Source organism: Protopterus annectens, chromosome 2.part1 (genome assembly GCF_019279795.1).
Source record: "Protopterus annectens isolate FY-2018-M chromosome 2.part1, PAN1.0, whole genome shotgun sequence".
NCBI classification, from domain to species: domain Eukaryota; kingdom Metazoa; phylum Chordata; order Ceratodontiformes; family Protopteridae; genus Protopterus; species Protopterus annectens.
The window spans coordinates 1,735,476,824-1,735,500,804 of NC_056729.1; the positions used below are offsets into that span (position 1 = coordinate 1,735,476,824).

General features: G+C 41.3%; 1 protein-coding gene across 1 annotated transcript in view; it reads right to left on the minus strand.

Annotated features, from left to right (window-relative positions):
* Nucleotides 1-4,969: 4,969 nt before the first annotated feature.
* The window catches only part of LOC122795022 (taste receptor type 1 member 1-like), a 185,339-nt gene continuing 166,327 nt past the window's right edge, over nucleotides 4,970-23,981 (minus strand). Inside the window, exon 6 of the mRNA XM_044063604.1 lies at nucleotides 4,970-6,976. Coding sequence (XP_043919539.1) covers nucleotides 6,048-6,976 — 929 coding nt within the window. The 3' untranslated portion in view covers nucleotides 4,970-6,047. The remainder of the gene's footprint in view (nucleotides 6,977-23,981) is intronic.

Genomic DNA, 23,981 nt, shown 5'->3' on the forward strand with positions numbered 1-23,981 from the left:
TGTGCACCTGTCACCACCCTACCTAATGCATACTAGCCCAACTGTTAGACCATAACACCTACCACGAAAAAATATCCACGTAGCACAAAGCTCACAAAGTCAGTGTGCCACACAGTCACAGCCCTTAAGGCTAAACAACACACCTAATACACTTGTAATAGGTGACTCTATTGTCAAACACACTGACGTCCCACTCACCAGGCTGAACAAGGAGAAGGTCACTGTAAGCTGCCTGTCGGGTGCCAGGATCCACCACATAACACAAGCACTCAGGTCACTCCAAAGCAAGTACAAGTATGACTCCGTCATTGTCCATGCTGGTGTGAATGACCTGAAACATACCTCCCTGGACTACATGAAAAAAGACGTGCAGGAGCTCTTTGATCATGTAGCCCAGGCCGGTATAACCCTGACCTTGAGTAGCATCTTACCCTCACCAAGAATAATGCCACAGTATAAAGACAAAATGATCAATTTTAACAATTGGCTAAAGTATTGGTGTCATACAAAGGGGATCCAGTGTCTGTCAGCCTGGGATGACATGCTCGACAAGCCAAGTTGCTTCGCTAGGGATGGCTTGCACCTGTCACCCCTGGGTTTTTGAATACTGGCTAAGGCTCTTGCCTCCCTCATAGTGCCTTTTTTAGGCAAGGCTCAAAAGACAAACCCACCCCCATAGACAACACAAAGAAAAAAAAACTAAGGGTAATGCTGCTCAATGCCAAAAGTCTAAACCTCAAGATGCACGCACTCGAGACTCTCCTCAGTATGGAGAATATTGATATCTGTGCAGTAACAGAAACCTGGTTCAAGGCTCCCGAGAGCACCCCAGCACTACCAGGCTATACTTCATACCATGCTTTCCGGCCCCAAAACTCAGACCTAACCACAAAAGGAGGGGGAGTATCCATATTTATCAAAGATACTCACACCTCCAAGCTAGTGGCACTGCACGAAGCTTCGGAGACCATACATGTGCAACTAACAGTGGGCAAAACTGCCTTTCAGTTTGTAGCCTGCTACAGACCACCCTCCCAAACACAGGAACCTCACTCAGCTTTCCTGAGAACACTGGAGAAAATGAAAGTCTCTCCAAACACTATTATATTGGGTGACTTCAACTACCCAAACATCGATTGGGAAAACTACTCAAGTCCAAACACCCTCACCCAACGGTTCCTAGAATTTATAAACTCAAATGCTATGGAACAACTGGTCACCACACCCACAAGAGGGGAAAACATACTGGATCTGGTCATCACCAACATGGGGTCTCTATGTTCCACACCAGAGGTATACCCCTCATTGGCAAGATCAGACCATAAACAAATCTCACTGGACATCCATATTCTGTCCCCACCCCTAGCCAAGGAAACCACAGTAAAGAACTTCTCAAAATCAAACTTCACACTACTCAAAACTAAGGTGGAATCCTTCAAAGCCCCCGGGCCAGTGGACAATATGGCCCAAAATGCAGAATCCTTTACAAAAGCATTCTATGGACACCTACAGGAATGCATGGAGCATGCTATCCCAAATAAAACCAAGACTCACTCCTCCAAAGGCAGGAGACCTGTCTGGTGGACCCTGGCCATAAATAAGCTATACAACAGAAGGAGAAAGCTACTACATGACAGAGCAAAATCCCAAAAAGGGAAGGCGTCACTGATCAGTACTAGCAAGAAACTACGATCCCTCATAAAATCTTCTAAGGCCAGCTTTGAAAGAAAAATTGCACAAGACACTAAAGATAATCACAAGGCCTTCTTAAGTTATGTCAGAAACCTGGGAGGCAACTCCCAGATATGCTCTGAGTTAGTGCAAAATGACAAAAAATTCACTGAACCCACAGACATTGCCAACATCCTGGCAGAAAGGTTCAGTGCAAACTTCTCCCCCCTTCTTCCCCAAAAGAGCAAATGTCTATCCCAACAGATTGTAGCCTTCCTGAGATCACAGATGCACAGCTGAGAGCTGCCCTCTCCAAAGCAAAAAACACAGCATCAATGGGACCAGACGGTGTCCCGGGCTGCATCTTACACGAGCTCCAAGAAGTACTACACCCTCATATAAAGTCACTGTTCAATCTCAGCCTTACTACAGGATATGTTCCCAAGGAATGGCGTACAGCAACAGTGGTCCCACTCCACAAAAGTGGTGCCACAACAGACCCAGGAAACTATTGCCCTATAAGCCTGACTAGCCTGGTCTGCAAAGCTATGGAACGTATGCATCATCATGGAAATCATAAACAAAGACATTGGGAACCTCCAGACACTGGATCTTACCCAATTCAGCTTCGTTAAGGTCAGATCTTGCCTCTTGAACCTGGTTGACTTCTTTGAAACAGTTACCAAAGCCATAGATGAAGGGAAAGTAGTCCACACAGCCTACCTGGAGCTCCCAAAGGCCTTTCACACAATACCTCACTTGGGCATCATAAATAAGCTCACCAGCTTAAATATCAACCCCTATGTCACAAGATGGGTTGCAAACTGGCTCAGGGATAGAACCCACATGGTCAGAATAGCAGGTGCCATGTCAGACTCTAAACCAGTTGCAAGTGGTGTCCCACAAGGCTCAGTCCTGGGACCTCTCTTGTTCGGTATATATTTCTCCGAGGTACAGGCTAACATGGGTGGACTATGGCTGACCAAGTTCACAGATGACTGTAAACTGGGTGCTATAATCGACTCTCTGACTGACACAAGCATCCTCCAAAAAGGTCTCACAGAGATGGATAACTGGTGCCAGAGCCATGACCTAAAGCTAAATGCCAAAAAGTACATAGTCATCCCCTTTGGAAAAAACAAAGTGCCCACAAATTACCACATAGGTGACAATCCATTAAGTACGGAAGAAGTAATTAGGGACTTGGGGACCCAAGTAGATAGCAATCTCTCCTTTGACAATCACGTTGCCAAAGTGGTTAGAAAGACCTTCTATATAGCCCACCTTATCATGAAAGGGTTCACATCTAGATCAAGAGAGGTCATTGTGCCCCTCTACTCATCACTTATCAGGCCCATAATTGAATACAATGTCACGTATGGGATGTACCTTACCCGACACCTTCAGCAACTGGAAAGACCACAAAAGTATCTCACCAAGAGGATCAAGGGGCTCAAACAGATGCCCTATGCAGTTCGGCTAAAGAAACTCCAGCTCTACTCAGTTGCGTACCGCCTACTCAGAGGCGATCTGTGTCTGACGTATAAAGCCATGTCCAACCCAGAATTAATGGACATGCTTCACCTCAGGAAATCTAAATCCCTTAGAGCTACACGCTCCAGGGACCTGCACAGAAATAAATAAGACATGCTGGAGGGACAGATTCATATTCCAGAGGCTCCCCTCACTCTGGAACAAAATCCCAATCCATGTCAGGCAGAGCCCCTCACTGACCCTCTTCAAGAGAAATCTTGACGAATGGATGGGAGATCGTAAGTTTACCCCTGGGATCTCTTCTGTGTTGCTGCTTGACAGAGGTACAGTAAACAAACCTTAAAAGGGCTACCTTCTGTGACCTACTATACAGAGGCACAGTCAACTAATCTAAAAGGGTGGCGAAAGCCAAACATACTCTGGCTAGGCTTATAAATGCCCTAGGGCAGATATCCTAGTATCAACCTATGAACCTATAACAATTTTCCTCTCTTTACTTTAATATAACTTTCATAAATGCTAGTACTGTAGTGTCTCAGCTCTGCCGCTGAGTTATACTATACTTAAATCTCATCTTTCTCTTCTTTACCTATTGTACTTCCCACCCCCTCCCTCTTTCTCATATTTGGCTTTCTTTCACTCCCTTGACTGCCCTAAACTTTCCTCCTTAAACCCCTATTTCATCCCTTCTATTTATTACTCCTTTTTCTTCCTCTCTACTAACTTTTCGTCATTAAAGCTGTATGACATTTTTTTTCTGATGCCCGTTTTTGTAAATCTTCATTATTACTACAGATCTCCACCACTTCTGCTTTTTAGCTATTGTTTTTGCTGAATGTTATACTTTGTTCATTTTTCCACTGCCACATGATTGTTATGTTTGCTATCTACCCATATTAATTTATGGCATGAATGCACATAATTACTTATAGAAATTTGCATTGCTTGTAATGTAAACTTTGTTATTGTTTTCTGTTATTGTTATTGTTACTGTTATTATTACTGTTATTTTTGTGTGGAGCTTTTCTCCTCAGGTCTCCACTGAAAATGGGCCTCCAGGCCAGTGGACTAACCAGGTTAAGAAAAGACAAATAAATAAATAAAAAATGTGCAGACATATTGAAGTACAGGATGGGAAACAATCAAAACAATGTTAATTGGTTTATGTACATTGGATTATGTAGATTATGTCTATCCACAAGCCCTTTTTCCTATTTTTGCACATAGGGTTAGGGTGTCACTTCAATGGTGGCAATTATCTAGAGCCAAGGTTTACACAACCAGGTGGCTGGCCCTGCCACAATAGTTCTTCCATACCAAATCCTTGCACGCACAATCACATCTCTGGCTAATTTAGAGCGTCCAGTCCTCCTACTGTACATACTTTGGAATGTGGGAGGAAACCAGAGCACCCAGAGGAAACCCACATGAATGCAGACTCCACACAGAAGGTACCCCAGCTGAGAATCAAACCAGTGAATCTCTTCTGTGAGGCAATAATGCTATCTGCCGTACCACTGTAGCAAGGGGAAATACGAGCATGATCATTTCTTGATATCCTGGCATGACTGTGATAAGGATGGGCTAATAGATGCATCATCAGTAGATTAAAAGTTCAGATCATAATTTTTGTTGGATAATCCAGCTATGTAGACCCTCAAGAATTTGAATTCTTCTGACAGAGAGCAGCTGAAGATGCCATAAGTGAGATAAGCAGAAAATACTTTGTTTTGTGGAAAAAAATTAAATTCGAAAGAACATTTCAAAGGACACACATTTTCTAATACTAATTAGAAAGCTGGTTTTATTAATGAAATATATCTGTTAAACAGGTGACATTATGAGATGAAAAGGTGCATTTCTTGCTAAGACATTAGAACAGCAGTCATCTGGTGGGAAAAAATCTTCAGAGCTTCAGGTGATCGATTCCTCAGGACGTCCTTTGTCATGGCTCTGTGTCAAATTTCTGTAAATAAGGAGCTGTCCTATACTTCGCACTTATATTTAAAGGAATTCCTACAGACCACAGAACATTAGTGTCAACATGATGATACTAAAAGAAGCTCCTCCATTAGGTAGTAAAACAGTTTCATATAAATAGCACAGATTAGTGTATTTCTTTGCTGTAGATAACAAAGGGAATTACTAGTAATGTTAATACAACACTGCTACATTAATGCTTATGACAAAATTATAAATGTTCAGATACCAACTATTTTATAAACAGTTAAAACGCAATAGACACTCAAGGAGCACTTCAAAATATGAGGGTGGTCTCTAAAAAGCCTTTTTTATTGGTTGCTTTATCTGTGAGGGAGGGACAGCCCATATAATTGGTCGGCTGCAGCAGGGAAAGAGACTTATCAGTACATAAGATCACATGTTATCCTGAAACCAAACTGTGCAGCGCCTTATATATTAGCCAATCAAAACTTTAGAGGAAAAGTCAGTTGTACTGTCATCCACACATATTATACAGATGGGATACGATATTTAAAAAAATCACATAGTATAAATAAAAACAACGTAATAAATCAGGGATAACGTCCTTTCCCCAAGTCATATCATTGTTAAATATATCTACAGTCAGTTGTATTTACTCTTATTGCCTCTGATTTTAACACATAATTGCTTTTCATTAATCATTTACGTCACTTATTTCTTTTCAGTGCTTAGTATATATTGCATTTCATTAACAAGATATTAATAGAATATAGCGGTAATAACAATCAAGCAAGCAATTCACTTTTTGTATTATACTGACTCTTTTCCACTTTTCTCCCTGGGCCTCCCTGTTGGTAAAATATAGATAAGAAATACAATAAAATAAGATACTAGAGCCATCAGTCAAACCACTCTTCATAAATCCAAGTAATTATAATTTAATTAGTAAGAGAACTGTTTGTGTAGTTCTGAATGCAAGACTGGAAATATGCAGTGGTGTTCTTCTGAGGCCTTACGGCAATGATATAAAATTTAGGAAAAAAATATCCTCCAAGGATGCCATATAATCTGACTAGGATGATTGCAGCCAACAAAATAGTGCTGTATCTTTCATTTTGGGCCACATTAAATAAAAAGTAAGATGCAAGGGAAAAGAAATATACCAGAATAGTTACTGTTATACACTTTGCTTCGCTGTAGTTTTTTGGCAAGTCTTTTCCCATGTATGAGAACACAAAACAAATTATACTAAGGAAACCAGTGAAAGCATCTTGTGTTAATAAAGCAAGGGACTGATTTGTGCCACATTTTAAAATAATGGCTTCTTTAAAAGTGTAATCAAGCGCAGGCTTAAAAGTACCTTTCGTGAGCCAGAAAGAAGAAATCGTCATTTGTGTTGCTGTACCAACTGCCAAGAACAAACTCTGACCGTGCTGCTTAACCCAGTAGTCAAATGACTTTGGTAGGCTACTAGCCATTTTGAATATACAAACTATGAGAAATGATCGAAGTACAAGGCATGACATGAAGGCAGTAAAGCTTATGGGAAACATTAGTTGCCTCACCACGCAGGCTGTTTCATTTGGTTTTCCAATGAATGAAAAGACACTGCAGTAACAGAATATTATAAAAGTGAGCATCAGCAGACATGCTTTGCCCCCTGCAGCTTTCACTACTGGGGTATCCAGGTTCCTAAGGAAGACAAGCATTGTTAGTCCAGTCAGGAAAAGTCCAGTAGCTGATAATATCATTAACAGGACTGAGATCTCATTGTTCCATTCAAGGTACTCAAGGGTTCTGGGAAAGCAAACTTGACTTCCTTCAGGGGACCACATGTCTTTAAGGCAAGGCAGACATTCATAAGGGTCTGTGAACAAAAATTAATGCATTCAGCAAATTGTTATTAAATTACATGTGCTTAAATTTAAACATTTTTCAAAGCTGCAATAGTAGCATATGCATTCTTAAGTACATGCACACTGATGCATGAACATTGTCTGCTAAAACATTATTTTACTCCTGCAGAAACAAGTAAATTATGCCTGTACAGTAATTATAACTGTGCATGAAGCACAATCAGTGTTATGTTGTATAATTGCACATCCAATTGGTGATGAGGCCAACTCATGTAGCAAAGCCTATTGCCATGAGATAACCATGTGAAATGTTGGGACCCACTACAGCACATCCTGAAGCACAGAGATTGAATGTCCAAAATAGAGAATTACATATACTAAGTCCGAGATTGTAATTTCCCTTAATATTCCCCTTTCTCTGCGGTACAGTGATCTCAGAGCTGGTATATATAACTACATAGGGTTGTGGGGCCCAACATGGGGTGTGCAGGGGGCTTGCACTCCTGCAAAAAAGAAGTTTAAATGAAAAAAAAAAAAAGAACTTCGAGATCCACTCTTTTCCTGGATTTTCTGTCTTTGTTTTTCAGTTTGTCAACACTTGGCAACATTTCAATAGGGAGCCCTATCCAGATTGATGGAGTTGCTGCATATCCGTTAAGTCAAACTCCACTCATGCAACCCACTTGCAAGGCCTCAACCTTGTCTGTGACATTAATAGAACTTGTTGGCAGGACAGATTTGCTTCCCAATGACTCCCCCATCTGTGGAATAGACTCCCTCTCTAGGTCAAGCAGAGTACCTCACTAGTCCTCTTTAAGAGAAACCTGGACAACTGGAAGGGAAACAGAAAATATACCCCTGGGATCCCACCTGTGTCCCTGCTGGACAGGAAAAACAGGTGTTGACTTTGTAGGAACATGGGTGAAATTCTTGGCTAGGCTTATAAGGGCCTCCAGGCCAATAGCGTAGTATCATCCTATGAACCTACAAACCTATTGCAGAAAGTGCCAGAATTTGGATGAAGAGGGTAGAAATTAATTAAATGTGCAGCAGATTAAAAAAACACTATTGTGATGGTTCGGTGTTAACATCTAACACTCTTTAGCTGCAGCAGTTGTGGTTCATAGGTTCATATTTAGGTACTAGGTTATCTGCCCAAGGGCCTATGTAAGCCTAGCCAGCAAGGTACCATAGCTTACGCCACCCAAGAAAGTTATTTTCCTGTGTCACTGTCCAGCAGAGACACAGAAGTGATCCCCGGGGTGTATTTCCTATTTCCCATCCACTCATCAAGATTTTTCTTGAAGAGTGCTAATGAAGAACTTTGCTTGACATAGATGGGTAGCTTGTTCCAGAGTATAGGAAGTCTCTGGGACAGGAATCTATCCCTCCAGTGTGTCCTGTTTATTGTGGTGACAAGGTTTAGGTCCCTAGAGTGTGTAGCTTGGAGGGATTGGGATTTCTTTAGGTGTAGCATGTCCAACAGCTCTGGGTTTGACATAACTTTATATGTTGGGCAGAGATCACCTTGAAGTAGGCGATATGCTACGGAGTGAAGCTGGAGTTTTTTGAGGTGGTCAGTGTAGGGCATTTGTTTGTGGCCAGTAATCCTCTTTGTGAGGTACTTCTGTGGCCTTTCCAGTTGTTGTAGATGTCTTGTGAGGTACATTCCAAAAGGGGCGTTGTACTCTATAATGGGTCTATTGAGTGACCTCTGGTCATTGTTGATGTGAAATTTTGCATCTTCCCCCTCATGACTACATCAGTTTTCTTCTGGTACACAGTTTTCCTCCCAAGTCCCGAACCATGACTGTTGGTTTGCTAGATAAAGCTGATTGTATATATTTTGTATTTACTTTATTTCTTATAATGCAGGTCTGTCTGGAAAAAGTCCAAAAAGAACTCCTTCCCTTATTCAGCTAAGAAAAAAGTCTGCAACAGAAAGGTGATATAAATGATTTTGCATTACATTTCCTAAAGCAATAATCACAAAATCTGCTCATCAACAAAAGTAGTAATGATTCAATAATGCAACAATTAATATGCAAGTGATTTTCTATTTACCACCACCATAAAACAATAATGATTTCATATACTAGTATTAAATCATCAGGTTAAGGAAACCGCACCCTGTTAAAAACGGGAGAAACTACACCCTCTTAAAAAGGGGTGTTGAGGGCTGCAGAGGATTCCCTACGAGTTTTCCGTTCCAGTTTGCTCATAATGTGTTTATTCAGGCACTTTGTTTCATGCATTATTTCTCAGTGTCAGTTTGCTCAGTGCACATTTGCAACAGTTTCCATGGGATGAAAGTTTATTCTTTATTTTTTACTCAAAAATCCTATCAGCTCTGAGAAGCAGTAATCATATCAAACATAAAGAATACTGGTTCATTTGTTAATAATAATGTACATTGGTGTTGGTGGAGAGATCCCCACATGGAGTAAGGTGAAGGGAGTTTACCCCTTCATACAGAAATTGTTTTAATTAATTTTCTTTATGTCACATTTGCACAAAGATCGCTCACCCTCAAGAGCACATGTTTAGATGGTACATGAGCTTGAGTAGGTAGTTTCAACCTGATTCCATGCATTTTGTGTTTGGATCCAGAAATACAGTAGCAGAAGTGCTGAAAAGAATGGACACTTCAGAGAATCAAAACATTATGTTGAAATACTGTTTTGTTCATTCATTTTCCAATACCTGTTTTATCATATTCAGAAGTCCTGGAGGAGCCATAACATATCTTCACAATGAAAAAGGGAAAGGCAGAGAAACCATTATAATTTCATAGGTTCATAAACAGATACTAGGCATTCAGTCAAGGAGACCATTTTCAGCCTAACCAATGTCTTTCGGCTTTTCCCAGTTAGGGATTGCACAGTGGGACTCCAGTCCGCTAATGATTGGCAGTGGATTTTTACAGTGACAAGTTGCCAGCCCAACGCCCAACTTTCAAAGAAGGCACACCCATTCACGCATGCACCTACCTGCATGTCTTTGAACATCACTCGACCATAAGGAGGACATGCAGACTCCACACAGAAGGTGCTCCAGCTGAGAATCAAACGGGAGAACCTCTTGCACTGAGGTGACAAAGCTAACCGCTGCACCACTGCCTACCCAATATAATTCCCACTATTTGCTCCCCCTAGCCTTAAAGAATGGGGAGGCACAACAAGGAGTGAATTTATGGACCACCCCCTACTGCCGCTACTGGAGCCCCATCCATTCGTTGGGGTTATTTTTTAAGAGAATTAGGGGTCTAATTTGTTTAATATGGAGAAGAAATTTATTCCAAAGGTTGAGAATTCTCTAGGAGAGATATTGAGTATGCCAACAGGTTCTGTTTATGTATGGTGTAGATTTAGGTTTCTAGACACATATCTGTGGTGCTACCATTTTTCAAATGCCTTAGAGATTAAGCAGGACAGGCTTATTTGCTGCCTTATAGGCCAGGCAGAAGTGGGCAGACAGGGCTTTTAGTTGCTCTGGGTAGCTTAAGAAGCTCATTCCCAACATTTTCTTTATTAACAAGTGTTCATAGGTTCATAGGTAGGTACTAGGCTATCTGCCCTAGGGCATTTATAAGCCTAGCCAGAATAGTTGGCTTTTGCCTCCCTTTTAGACTAGATTCCTCAGCCTCTGTCCAGCAGGGCCATAGAAGTGATCCCAGGAGTAAATTTACGATTTCCCATCCACTCATCACGATTTCTCTTGAAGAGGGTCAGCGAGGGGTTCTGCCTAACATGGACTGGAATTCTATTGCAGAGCGAGGGAAGCCTTTGGGATATGAATCTATCCCTCCAGCATGTCCTGTTTATTGTTGTGCTAAGGTTTAAATCCCTGGAGCATGTGGCAATAATGGAATTGGTTTTCTTGAAGTGGAGCATGTCCAACAGTTCCTGGTTAGACATGGCCTTGAACGTCAGGCAGAGATCGTCTCTGAGTAGGTGGTAAGGAACTGAGTAGAGCTGGAGCTTCTTTAGTCGAGCTGCATAGGGCATCTGTTTGAGGCGCATGATCCTCTTGGTGAGGTATTTTTGGGGTCTCTCCAGCTGTTGCAGGTGTCGGGTAAGGTACATCCCAAATGGGGCATTGTACTCAATTATGGGCCTGATGAGCAATGACTAGAGGGGCACAATGACCTCTCTTGAGCTAGATGTGAACCCTTTTGTGATTAGATGAGCTATATAGAAGGTTTTTCTAACCACTTTGGCAATGTGATTGTCAAAGGACAGGTTACTATCTACTTGGGTCCCCAGATCCCTAATTACTTCTTCGGTACTTAGTGGATTACCTCCTATGTGGTAGTTTGTGGGCACTTTGTTTTCCCTAAAGGGGATGACTATGCACTTTTTGGCATTTAGCTTGAGGCCATGGTTCTGACACCAGGTATCCGTCTCTGTAAGGCCCTTCTGAAGGATGCTTGTCTCAGCCAGGGAGTCTATTATGGCTCCCAGTTTGCAATCATCTGTGAACTTGGTAAGCCACAGTCCTCCCATGTTTGCCTGTACCTCAGAGAAGTATATACACCAAACAAGAGGGGTCCCAGGACTTAGCCCTGTTGGACGCCACTTGTAACCAGTTTAGAGTCGGACATGGCACCCGCGATTCTGACTATGTGAGTTCTATCCCTGAGCCAGTTTGCAACCCATCTTGTGACATATGGGTTAATATTTAAGCTGGTAAGCTTATTTATGATGCCTGAAAAAGGGCATAGCAAAATTAATTTAAAATGGGTGGTGAAAGCCAAACATACTCTGGCTGAACCTGAGTGGGGTATTGTGTCAAAGGCTTTTGCGAGGTCCAGGTAGGCCATGTGGACTACCTTTCCCTCATCTATGGCCTTGGTAACTGTTTCAAAGAAGTCAACCAGGTTTAAGAGGCAATATCTGCCTTTAACAAAGCCAAATTGTGTAGGGTCCAGTGTTTAGAGGTTCTCAATGTCTTTGTTTATGAGGTCCATGATGATGCGCTTCATAGCCTTGCAGACCAGGCTAGTCAGGCTTATAGGGCGATAGTTCCCTGGATCCGTTGTGGTGCCACCTTTGTGGAGTGGGATCACTGTTGCTCTACGCCATTCTTTGGGTACATAACCTGTGTTAAGGCTTAGTTGGAACAGTGAATTTATGTGAGGGTTTAGTTAATTTTGGAGCTCGTGTAAGACGCAGCCCGGGATACCATCCGGTCCCATTGATGCTGTGTTTTTTACTTTGGAGAGGGCTGCTTTCACCTGTGTATCTGTGATGTCTGGGGAATTGCATTCTTCTGGGATAGATACTGGCTCATTTGGGGGGAAGGGGGGTAAAGTTTGCACTGAACCTGTCTGCCAGGATGTTGGCAATGTCAGTGGGTTCAGTGTATTTTGTGCCATTTAGCACCAGCTCAGAGCATATCTGAGAGTTGCCACCCAGATTCTTGACGTAGCTAAAGAATGCCTTTTGATTATCTTTAGAGTCTTTGGTGATTTTTCTTTCAAAGCTAGCCTTTGATGATTTTATGAGGGATTGAAGTTTCTTGCTAGTACTGAGGGAGGCCTTCCCTTTTTGGGATTTTGCCTTTTCATGTAATAGTTTCCTCCTTCTGTTGTATAGCTTATTTATGGCTGGGATCCACCAGACTGGTCTCCTGTTTTTGGAGGAGTGAGTCTTGGTTTTACTTGGGATAGCACGATCCATGCATTCCTGTAGATGCTCATAGAGCGCAATTGTAAAGGATTCTGCAGTTTGGGTAGCATTTTCCATTTGCCTGGGGGCTTTGAAACTTTCCACCTCGGTCTTGAGAAGTGTGAAGTTTGCTTTTGAGAAATTTTTCACCGTGGTTTCCTTAGCTGGTGGTGGGGACGGGATGTGGATGTCCATTGTGATTAGTTTATGGTCTGATTTTACCAACGAGGGGTTTACCTCTGGTGCGGAACATTTAGCCCCCATGTTGGTGATGACTAAGTCCAATATGTTGTCCCCTCTTGTAGGAGTGGTGACCAGTTGTTCCATGGCATTTGAGTTTATAAACTCCAGGAACCATTGGGCAAAAGAGTTGGGACTTGAGTAGTTTTCCCAGTCAATGTTTTGGTAGTTGAAATCCCCCAATAACATAGTGTTTGGTGAGACCTTCATATTTTCCAAAGTTCTCAGGAATGCCGAGTGGGGGTCCTGAGACAGGGTGGGTGCTCTGTAGCAGGCTACAAACTGAAAAGCAGTTTTACCTACTGTTAGTTGCACATGAATGGTTTCCACTGCCTCGTGCAGTGCTACTAACCTGGAGGTGTGAGTATCCTTGATGAAAATGTATACTCCCCCGTCTTTAGTATTTCGGTCTGAGTTCTGGGGCCAAAAAGAATGGTATGAGTTGAATCCTGGTAGTGCTGGGTACTCTCTGGAACCTTGAACCAGGTTTCTGTTACTGCACAGATATTGATTTTCTCCATGCCTCGAGTGCATGCATCTTGAGGTTTAGACTTCTGGCGTTGAGTAGCATTACCCTTAGTTTTTTGTTTCTGGTATTGTCTATGGAGGTGGGTTTGTCTTTTGAGCCTTGCCTAAAAAAGGCACTATAGGGGTGGCAAGAGCCTTAGCCAGTATTCAGAAGCCTAAGGGTGACAGGTTCAAGCCATCCCTGGTGAAGCAACATGGCTTGTCGAGCATGTCATCCCAGGCTGACAGATACTGGATCCCCTTTGAATGACAGCAATAGCTTAGCCAATTGTTGAAATTGATCATTTTGTCTTTATACTGTGGCATCATTCTTGGTGAGGGCAAGATGCTACTCAGGGTCAGGGTCATACCGGCCTGGGCTACATGATCAGAGAGCTCCTCTATGCCTCTTTTCATGTAGTCCAGGGAGGTACATCTCAGGTCATTCACACCAACATGGACAATGACAGAGTCATATTTGTACCTGCTGTGGAGTGACCTGACGGCTTGCATTATGTGGCGGATCCTGGCACCTGACAGGCAGCTTACAGCGACCTTCTCCTTGTTCAGTCTGGTGAGTGGGACGTCAGTGTGCCTGACAATAGAGTCTTCAATTACTAGTGTATTAGGTGTGTTATTTAGTCTTGGGGGCTGCGACTGCGTGGCACACTGACTTTGTGAAGTATGTGATTCATGAAAGTTGTTGTGGGGTAGTGGTTGCTTGGATGTCTGCTTTGGAGGTCTCTGTTTCTTTGGTAGATTTTTATTTAGAGCCTCCAAGTATGTTTTTGTGGGTTTATATGTCTTGTTTGCTGGTGCAATATGTCTATGTGAGACTGGTTGTGTGGTGCAAGTGGTTTCCTTCTCCTCCTGACTGACTATGCCAGTCTTGGGTTGAGAGAGCTCAGCCGCCAGTTTGGCTGTATAGTTGCATCTCTCACAAATATTTGAGTTTGTTGGAAGAAGGAGAAGGTTGTCTGTGTACATAAGGCAATTATAACATTGCCTCAAGATTCCCAGATTCACCAGCTGGACTGGAGAGTGTACCTGAAACTGCACTTTGGACATGCCTGGATGGTTTATAGAATTGATTTATTGATTGTCCAGAAATGGACGAATAGGGAGCCTTGTACTACTGGATAGTATAAGGGGGTGTAGTGCTAAACTTTGTTAGTGGTTACTGAGAACTTTGAGCAAGTGCTGGGCTGTAGAATGAAGGTTGAGTGCTTATCTTGCGAGTTTGACAAGTTGATTTTTGTTTTCTGTCTAGGTGATATGTTTGACCAGGTATATGTCAAAGACACCATTACATTCATGCATGGACCTGATAGTCCATTGGGCCAAGATGAACCCGTTTTCAATGGAGTCCTGGGGAGAAAAGCTCCAGACATTTTAGGTTACAATAGGTTCTTAGACATGTTTAGACATTGTAAAAAAAATCTGAGTAGACAATACAGATAATAAACAAACAATTACAATTAATTCAACAAGAGTTAAAACTAATATGAGAAGCAGATTAAACAGGATTTTACAATTAAAAATAAGAAGTCATTACATATTAAGAGTCCTACACTTATGAGGTATAGTGTAGTATATTCTTGCAGATACTATAGTAATAATAATATAAGAGTTAGGAGAAATGTTAGAGTGAAATCAAGGGTATAAGCAGGAGAAAGGAAAGGAAAAGGAAATAAAAAGGAATAAAAAGGAATACCCAGTATTAGTTATGAGGGGTGGGAACAAGAGCATTCCCACTGAGATAGAAGATGTGAGTGAAGAGATTTTTTGAACATAAAATGGTTAGAGGTGATACGGATTGATGGAGGTAGAGAGTTCCAGAGTCGAGCTAGGCCATGTGATAGAAGATTTTTGCCAGGGGGACGGGTTGGTTTATACACTTCTAATAGATTTTGGTTGTTAGACCTTAATATTCTATTAGGTATGTGTATTTTAAAGACAGAAGACAGGGAGGGACAGAGGGAGGGGTTGAAAATAAGCTTATGTGCGAGGGATAGTTGAGTATAGGTGAGATGACTGGGTAGTTCTAGCCATTTTAATTGTTGGAGAGAGGAACAGTGGTGGCTTGAGGACTTTTGGCTGGTAGCAAACTTGGCGATTTTGTTGTAGCAGGAGGAAAGTTGTGTTTTCAGGGAGATTTGTAGATTAATTAGAAGTGGAGCTCCATAGAGAAGGGCGGGAATAAGAAAGGAAGTAGAGAGAGTGATTTTAGTGGCAGTTGTAAGGAAGTGGTTTTGTCAATAGAGCATCCCTAGTTTTTGATGGGTTTTTTTTTATATTTATTTGTAGATGGGAGTTGAATTTTAATTGGTTATCAATTTGGACTCCTAGCAATTTTGTCTCTGTCACCAGTTCTAGCTGAGTGTTATTTTGACTGTTGATAGAGAATGTCTTTGTATTAAAAGAGTTGACTTTAGTGGGAATAAAATATAAAGGGACATTAACTTATTTTGACCTGGAGGATAGGCTTTAATTACTACTTGAGCCAGGTAAAAATATTTGATACATAGTAATCAAAGAAGCCCAGGTCTGTAATGACAGTATTTGTTTTAGGAGGAATATCACCCAAGGGTGTGATGCAGGGTGTTCCTCTTCCTGTTTCCTAAAGAGTATGGTAGTCTATTTCTCCTAAATTAATTTTAGTCTTTGGTCTTGGCCCATAAGTTCATAGGGTCATAGGTTACTACTAGGCTAACTGTCCTTGTGGGCGATTTTAAGCCTAGCCAATTACCCCATGTGAGAATCAAACCCTGTACCTTGTGTCTCTAAGGTAAGCACCTTAACCATTATGCCAACCTCCCATTTGCGAAGGCAAAACCTTTTGGAGGATATAGGTATGTTCAGGTGTGCTAATGACAGCTCTGAGTTTACAGTATCACTTATACAGATGATAATTGAGATAGAAGGAAAAATAGTGGAACATATTAACAGTATCAAATGGCTGGGAGGTTTGGTTTAGGTGGAAGGAAAAGTGGAATGAGAAAGTCAAAGTTAGAATCAGAGGCGCTGCAGCCAAAGGGCACAGTGTCATGACTGATGTATGAGAGAAGAATGCCAAATAGGCTGAAAAGTAAGGTGAGCAAAACACTGGTCTAACCAGTGCTGCTGTATGGCACAAAAACCTGGTTAGTGATAGCAGAGCAGCTGAAGAAGTTTGAGGTGAAGATGGTGACGTGCCTGGGGGGATCAGAATGATGTTTCCTAGACAAAGAAATGAGTACATCAGAGCCAAAGCTAAAGTAGCCCCAACTGTAGAGAAGATCAATTAAAAAAGATTACTGCGGTTCAGTTTCATGTGCAGGAAAGCAGAAGGTGATATTGGAACAGATTTGTGAGAGATAAGAAGAAAGATAAATACTTTAGGCAAATATAGATGTGTTCAGATGGGCTAATGACAACCTGCAGATGTTTGAAATAGGATCAAAGGCCTTTAAAATTGGTACATCCATCCAAAAATCTGGAATCTACTTAGCATAAAATTTGAATATGAAATTATACAGAACTCTTCTGATTATAGCAGAAATGTAGGATACTAACCAGAAAAGCAAATAGTGATGATCATGGTGTGTGTGTGTGTGTGTGTGTGTGTGTGTGTGTGTGTGTGTGTGTGTGTGTGTGTGTGTGTGTGTGTGTGTGTGTGTGTGTGTGTGTGTGTGTGTGTGTGTGAGTGCATTTCATATTTATGCTTGTCTTTGTGGCCCAGTTTGTGTCTGAAAAGTATCCATAAAACAGCCCACATTCATCTCTCAACAAATTTAAAGCACTCTTGTTATTCTTCATGTAAAAGTGACACTGATGTTAAATAATGTCATCTTGGAATAAATATCAGTAAGTACAACCAGATATATCTGAGGTTGGGACAGTATTACCACGAAAGTTTCCAAAAGAGTGTTTATAATTGTTTCTGCATTGTAGCATTAAGTAAATTTAATTCTGATTTAGTGGGTGTTTTTGATACTACCTGTAATGAGCTTCAAGTTCTGATTGAAAAATGTCCCATATGTAAAATAAAAATAAAATAACATAAAAACTCCAAGTATCCTAGTGACTTGACCTCATCACTTCATAGTGCTCTCATTTTGACAGTGACTGACCCTAAGCCAAGAACAATTGACAACTTGTGTTCCTTTTTTTTTTGGCAACACTTTTCTGGTCAGTGGTCTACGTTGAGTTTGCAATTCCTCCCCATTTCTGTGTGGATTTTTTTCTGGGTACTCTGATTTTACCCCATCCTAAAAGAATGCTGATTGATCGCCTACTCTGAACTATCCATATACATTGCATTACACTCACTGTTATGGCTTTGGTCAGACCTCTCGATCTTTGTTTTGGAGGAGCATTCCTATTTTCAGGCCTAATTTACCCGTTCAGCATGCTCCTATTTTTGTAATTATGTCCCACTTTTCAGGCCTGATTTATCCCTGCACTGGATGCCAGTATTTTTGAAGGTATGCTCCTATTTTTGGGTTTGATTTACACCTTTACATTATTTTCTGAATCTTGCTCATCCCGTATAATTTCTGAAGCTGTCTAGTGCTCATAAAACCACATTACATGACCAACATACTAGTGGCACCAATAATTTAAAGATAGAGGACACACATGTTACACTTTTTTCATAAGCAAAAAGAAATGAGTTTCTGTGGTAGAATTTTGCACTATATTTTACTAAAGTCTACAGATTTTACACTGCCTCTTTGATAATGCACTTATATTTTTCCATCATTTTGTCCATCTATGTTATTTAAACATGTTCCTGAGTACTATCCCACATTCCTACTGCAAGCAGGAAGACTTATGTACTAAATCATATTCAGATGTATGCTAATTAGATGTACCGATTTTTGTCTGGATATGTCTTTTTTCAAGGACCATCATTCCTATTTTCAATGTTTTTGGGTTAAGATGTATAGACTGACTTGCTGCCCGGCGGGGCATGAAATAGAGCAGTCTACTTATCAGGTTAGCAATTAAACAAAAAGTAATTGTTTTTCTTATAATGGCAGACAAGAGTTCTATAAAATTCCTTACTCGTGAATGTATGAGCCATACCAAGGTTTCTGTACCCTGCCTGCATCGTCATACTTAACTGATGATGCTTCTCTGATCTTTTGTATAGTCAATCACTTCACATCATGACTATCAGTATGATTCTGTCATAGTTCATGCAGGTGTCAGTGACTTGAGGTGTACCTCCCTGGATTATATAAATAGAGACATGATGGAGCTCTCAGACTAGGTGTCCACAGTAGGTATGATCCTAACACTGAATAGCATTCTACCTTCCCTATAGGTTCATAGGTTATTACTGGACTAATGACAGAAGAGCCTTTACAAGCCTAGCCAATAATACCCAGGATATCACAATATTATATCTTAATTCCCCAGGTATGGCATGGGGTAGTATCAGGGTTGTGGGTCTTTGGGTGTCGGAGCACTCATTTTTACAGACTACCTCTGTCCATAAGGGACATGGGCCGTAGCCTGGGAGTGAATTTATGGTTCACCAGCCATTTATCCAAATTCTTTTTGAAGAGAAAGAGAGATGGGCTTTGTTTTACAAAGATGGGAAGTTTATTCCATAGAAGAGGTAGCATTTGGGATAAGAATCTTCTCTCCAGCAAGTACTGTTAGAATCACAAATAAAGATCAGGTCCATGGAATGTGTGACCCTTGAAATTTTTTTCCTGCAAATATGTAACATTTTCATCAGGGCTGAATCAGAGAATGACTTGTAGGTCAGGCATAAGTCCCCTGTCAATAAATGATATGAGATGGAGTTAAGGGATAGGACTTTTAGTTGGGCTGCATAACACATGTATCTTATGTTTTATATTGTTTTTAGTGAAAAACCTCTGGGGCTGCTCCAACTGATGTAAGTGCCTGGTTAGGTACATGCAGAAGGGAGCATTATACTTGATTATGGACCTGATGAGGGCCGAGTACAGTGGCACTATGACTTCCTTTGATCTTGATGTTGTGCCTTTACTTATATGTTGAGCCACAGAAGGATTTCCTCACTACTGTAGCTACCTGGTGGTCAAAGTTTAGGTTACTATCTATCCGCAATCCTAGGTTCCTCACCACTGAGTCTATTTTTAGAGGTGTGCTATCAATATTATAATTTGCAAGGATATCTGATTTACCAAAGAGTATGATTACACATTTTTAGCATGTAGTCATTTCTCATTTTTATGCATGTTTGTAGGATGTCAACATCATTTGAGGATTCACTGATTGCTCTCAGCTTACAGTTATCAGCAAACATAGTGAGCCAGAGTCCCCCAACATTGGTCTTCAGAGAAGTTTACACTAAACAAGAGGTGTCCCAACACTAAGCCCTGTGGGATACTGCTAGTAATAAGTTTCTTATAGAAAGTGGATTCATCTATCCTGACAACAGGTGTCCTGTCAGTGAGCTAGTTGGTATCCATCTGCTGATGTAGGTGTTTATACCTAACTCAATAAATTTGTCTATGATCCCCGAATGTGGGATTGAGTAGAAAAATGTGGTCAGGTCTAGATAAGCAGTGTGCACCATTTTACCCTCATCCATGGCCTTATTGATTTTCTCGATTAAGCAGGCAAGACCTCCCTTTGACAAAGACTTATTGGGTCTGGTCCAGTTTTAGGAGTGTTGTTGTGTTATTATTGATTAGATCCATGATAATTCTTTCCATGGTCTTGCAGATAAGACTGGTCAAGCTTATGAGACGGTAGTTCCCAGGGTCAGTTGATGGGCCCCCCTTGTGCAGAGGATTGCATGTTGCAATCCTCCATTCCTCTGGGACAAAGCTTGTCTGAAGGCTATGGTTAAACTGGGTTTCTGGTGGCCCTGATAAATTCTATTTTAAACTATTTAAGAAGCATCCTGGAATGTTGTTGGGACCTATGGAGACTGTATTTTGGCTTTAGCAAGTTCGGTGAGGACCTGTTCCCTCGTAATGACCAGTAGGGGGATGATTGTGGGTATTTATTTGGGTGTGGTAGGTGGTGATGGAGGGGAGAAGTTTAAACTGAACTTGTAGGCCAGCAGGTTTGCTACAGTTTCAGGCTGGGTGTAAGTGTTGCTATTCATGATTAACTCGGCACATTGATGAGCATTTCCCCTGAGGTTACTGACATAATTAAAAAAAGCCTTATTAGCCTTATTGTTATATTTCGCGTGGTCTTTGCCCCATAGTTTGCTTTGGCAGATTTGACCATCTCTCTAATTTGTTTTTTAGACTGGTGAGTGTCTCTTTGCAGTGTCTTGTCTGTTCCTTCTTGGCTTGGGAGATTCTTTTTTTCCTTTTGTTGAATAGCCTTATAATACAAGCCCACTAGGGTAGCTTATTTTTGCCAGTAATCATAGGTTTGACTCAGACTGGTACTGCCTCCTCTATGCAGCTATGAATTTGGCTATACAGTGCTTTTGTGTACAGCTCAGAGTAGCCGTCAGTGTCATCTGCATTCAGAGGGGCTTGAATGTTTGAGAAGCTGTCAGTTAGTTTGAGCTAATTGGCCTTAGCAAAGTTCTTGACAGGTTTGTCGTTTGATGGGGGTTCTAGGTTAGTTTTAATACTAACAGAGGGGTAGTTAAAGTCACCCATAAATATAGTGTTAGGCTTAATGTTAAGAGATTCCAGTAAGTTTAGGTAGGAGATGTGGTTTCTGAGACTCATATTAGGGTATCTGTAGTTGCAAGGATATGATAGGGGGTAGCACCTATGGTTAGCTGGGCATGGATCAGCCCAAGCGAGTCATGTTGTTGGACCAGTCTAGCAGTGCACTTGTCCTTTATGAGCACTGAGACACCTCCTCCCTTTGTTTTATCCTGAGCTATAGAGGATCAAAATGTATGAAAGGCATTGCAGCCTTTGATAGCTGGGGTGCTTTCTATGGTTCTGAACCATGTTTCCATAACTGCACATATGTCTTTCTCCGAGGCAAGGAGTGCTTCCACGGAGTGCAGTTTAGTTATTTACACTCCTAGTGTTGAGCAGTAGTACTTTAGATAGTCATGAGTGATTCTTGTTATGTTGGAGGGATTAACAACTTGATACAGCCTAAAAAAGGTAATATGAGGACAGATAAAGTTTTTGCCACTATCCAGACTCCACTCCAAGTGCTGACAAGTGCAAACCATCTCGGGAAAACAGTTTTGTTTGTCGATGATGTCTCCCCAGGCTGACAGATATTCGATCCCCTTGTTGTGACACCAGATACTTAGCCAATCATTTTTTGCTGGTACTGTGGTATCATCACTGGTGAAGGTGGGATGCTCCACCAGGCTAGATTCATACTCACCTGGGGCACATATTCAGAGAGCTCCATCATGTCTCTCTTTATATAGTCCAGTGAGGTATGTCTTAGGTCTTTTATGCCCACATGGACTATGACCATGTCATACTGGTACTTGTGATTACAAGGAATAAATGCATGTGTCATCTAGTGGGTCCTGGCTCCAGACAGACAGCTCACTGTGATCTCCTTGCTTAGCCTGTTAAGGGGGACATCAGCATGTCTTAAACTGTAATCCCCAATAACTATAATTTTTGGCTGTGTGGTGTGTTGCCTTATGGACTTGGAAGTGAGGCCACTTTGCTTTTCAGAGTTATGTGTTGTGTGAGGTGCTGTCTTTTTTGAGTGTGCACAAGGCCACTGAGAGATGCTTTTAGGAGGTCTTGGAGGTTTTGGTAGATTACAAGTGAGTATCTCTGCATATGTGGGTCTATGTGCATGTTCCTTAGTGTTAGTAGTGAGTGTTTTGGGTGTAACGCTAACAACCTCGTTTGATTTTTTTTGTGTGTGCATGTGACAGCTTTGCCTCCAATGACATTGTGTATCGACATCTCTCACACACTGAGTTTGCCTGTTCTAAACTTAAATGCTTATCAATGAACATGAGGCAGTTACTACACTGCTTCAGGATGCCTATATCCACCAGGCCAGAAACAGAGATGACAGGGAAGCACCTATCCCTTATACCACATCCTTGGTAGACAGGAAGGAGTAGGGGAGAGTCACTTAAAGGTCTAACTGAGAATGTTTAGAAGTATACTATTAGATGACCTGCAGTGGTGCTACACTCTGTGCAAAATGGCAGCTCTTCAAGCAACTGTGAACAGTGAGAGACTATGGAAAGCATTTCCTATAAAGGATTTTAAACTGCAAAGGTTTGCTTATAGACAAGGCACTGGTAGCCGCATTTGTGCATTGAGAAAACACAAGGCTTTTATACCAGCAGGATGAAAGACTTTTAAACAGTTAATACATCAAGCCAATCAGATAAACACACAATAAGGAGCAAATCTCAACTCTTTTGAATTGAATCAGCCCTCTGCTACTACCAGAGTACAAAAATACCTTCTTAATGTAAAATTAACTGGTTCTAAGCTCAAGTGCAGTAGCAAATGCTTTACAACAAAAGGCAGAACTCCTGCATTATCAGGAATCCTTAGAAATATGTTCACAGTCCCTAAGAAATGTTCACAAGTACAGAAAAAGTGTGCAAACATAGGAGAATGTCTACAAACGCAGAAACACTTTGCAAAACTTAGAAATATTCTGGCAAGCTCAGAAGAACTTTAGCAAACTTAGAACAGCTTTTGCAGGATCAGGGGAGGTTAGGAAATATCAAAATACTGTTAAAACAACCTAAAAGCAGTACAGTAACCAACAATAGCATTTTGTTAAAAAGTGCAGGCTGAAAAACAGTGATAAGTTCAACAAAATCAATAAATTCAGCACAGACGTTGAATGACACCAAACCCCAATGATTGAAGTCAATTATGTGTTGTTTATATCACAACATCATTCAAAGATGACTTTGCAATATGAGTAATAAAAGATTGACTTCAATAACTGGCTTAGATTTGATGTCATTCAACAGGGGTCCAATATTTGTCAACCAGAGTGGACATGATTGACAGACCATGCTGCTTTGCCAAAGATGGCCTGCATCTGTCCTGTCTGGGTTTTGGTTATTGGCAAAAACATTGTCCACCCCTATTTTGTCTTTTTTAGGCAATACCAATCTGATAAACCTACCAACACAATGAAATAATTAATGGAAAAAAGGTGGCAATGATCAATGGTAGGAGCATGAACAAGAAACTCCACTCCCTACAAGCCCTTCTCACCCTGACATCTGTGTAGTGACTGAGACTTAGTTTAATATAGTGGACAGGAATCCGAATGTGCAGGGCTATAACACCTTCCACAAATGTAGACTATCTACTAAGCAGGAGAAGAAAAAAATGGAAGGGCATCACTCTGCATTCAAATCAGACTCACATCCAAGCTAGTAATGAAGCATGATGCATTAGAGGTTCTTCATGTCCAAATAGCCATCAGTAAGGTCCCATACCATATATTAGCTAGCTGCAGAACTCTGTCTATGACACAAGAATGCCACAATGCCTATCTACAGGAACTAGAATAACTCAGTATTAAACCCAGTGTACCATTTCCTAGGTTATCTAAACTATCCAGCTATAGACTGTGAAACCTGCACCACCACTAGTGTACAATCACAGTGGTGCAGTGGTTAGCATTGTTGCCTCACAGCAACAGGTTCTCCAGTTCCATCCTCAGCTGG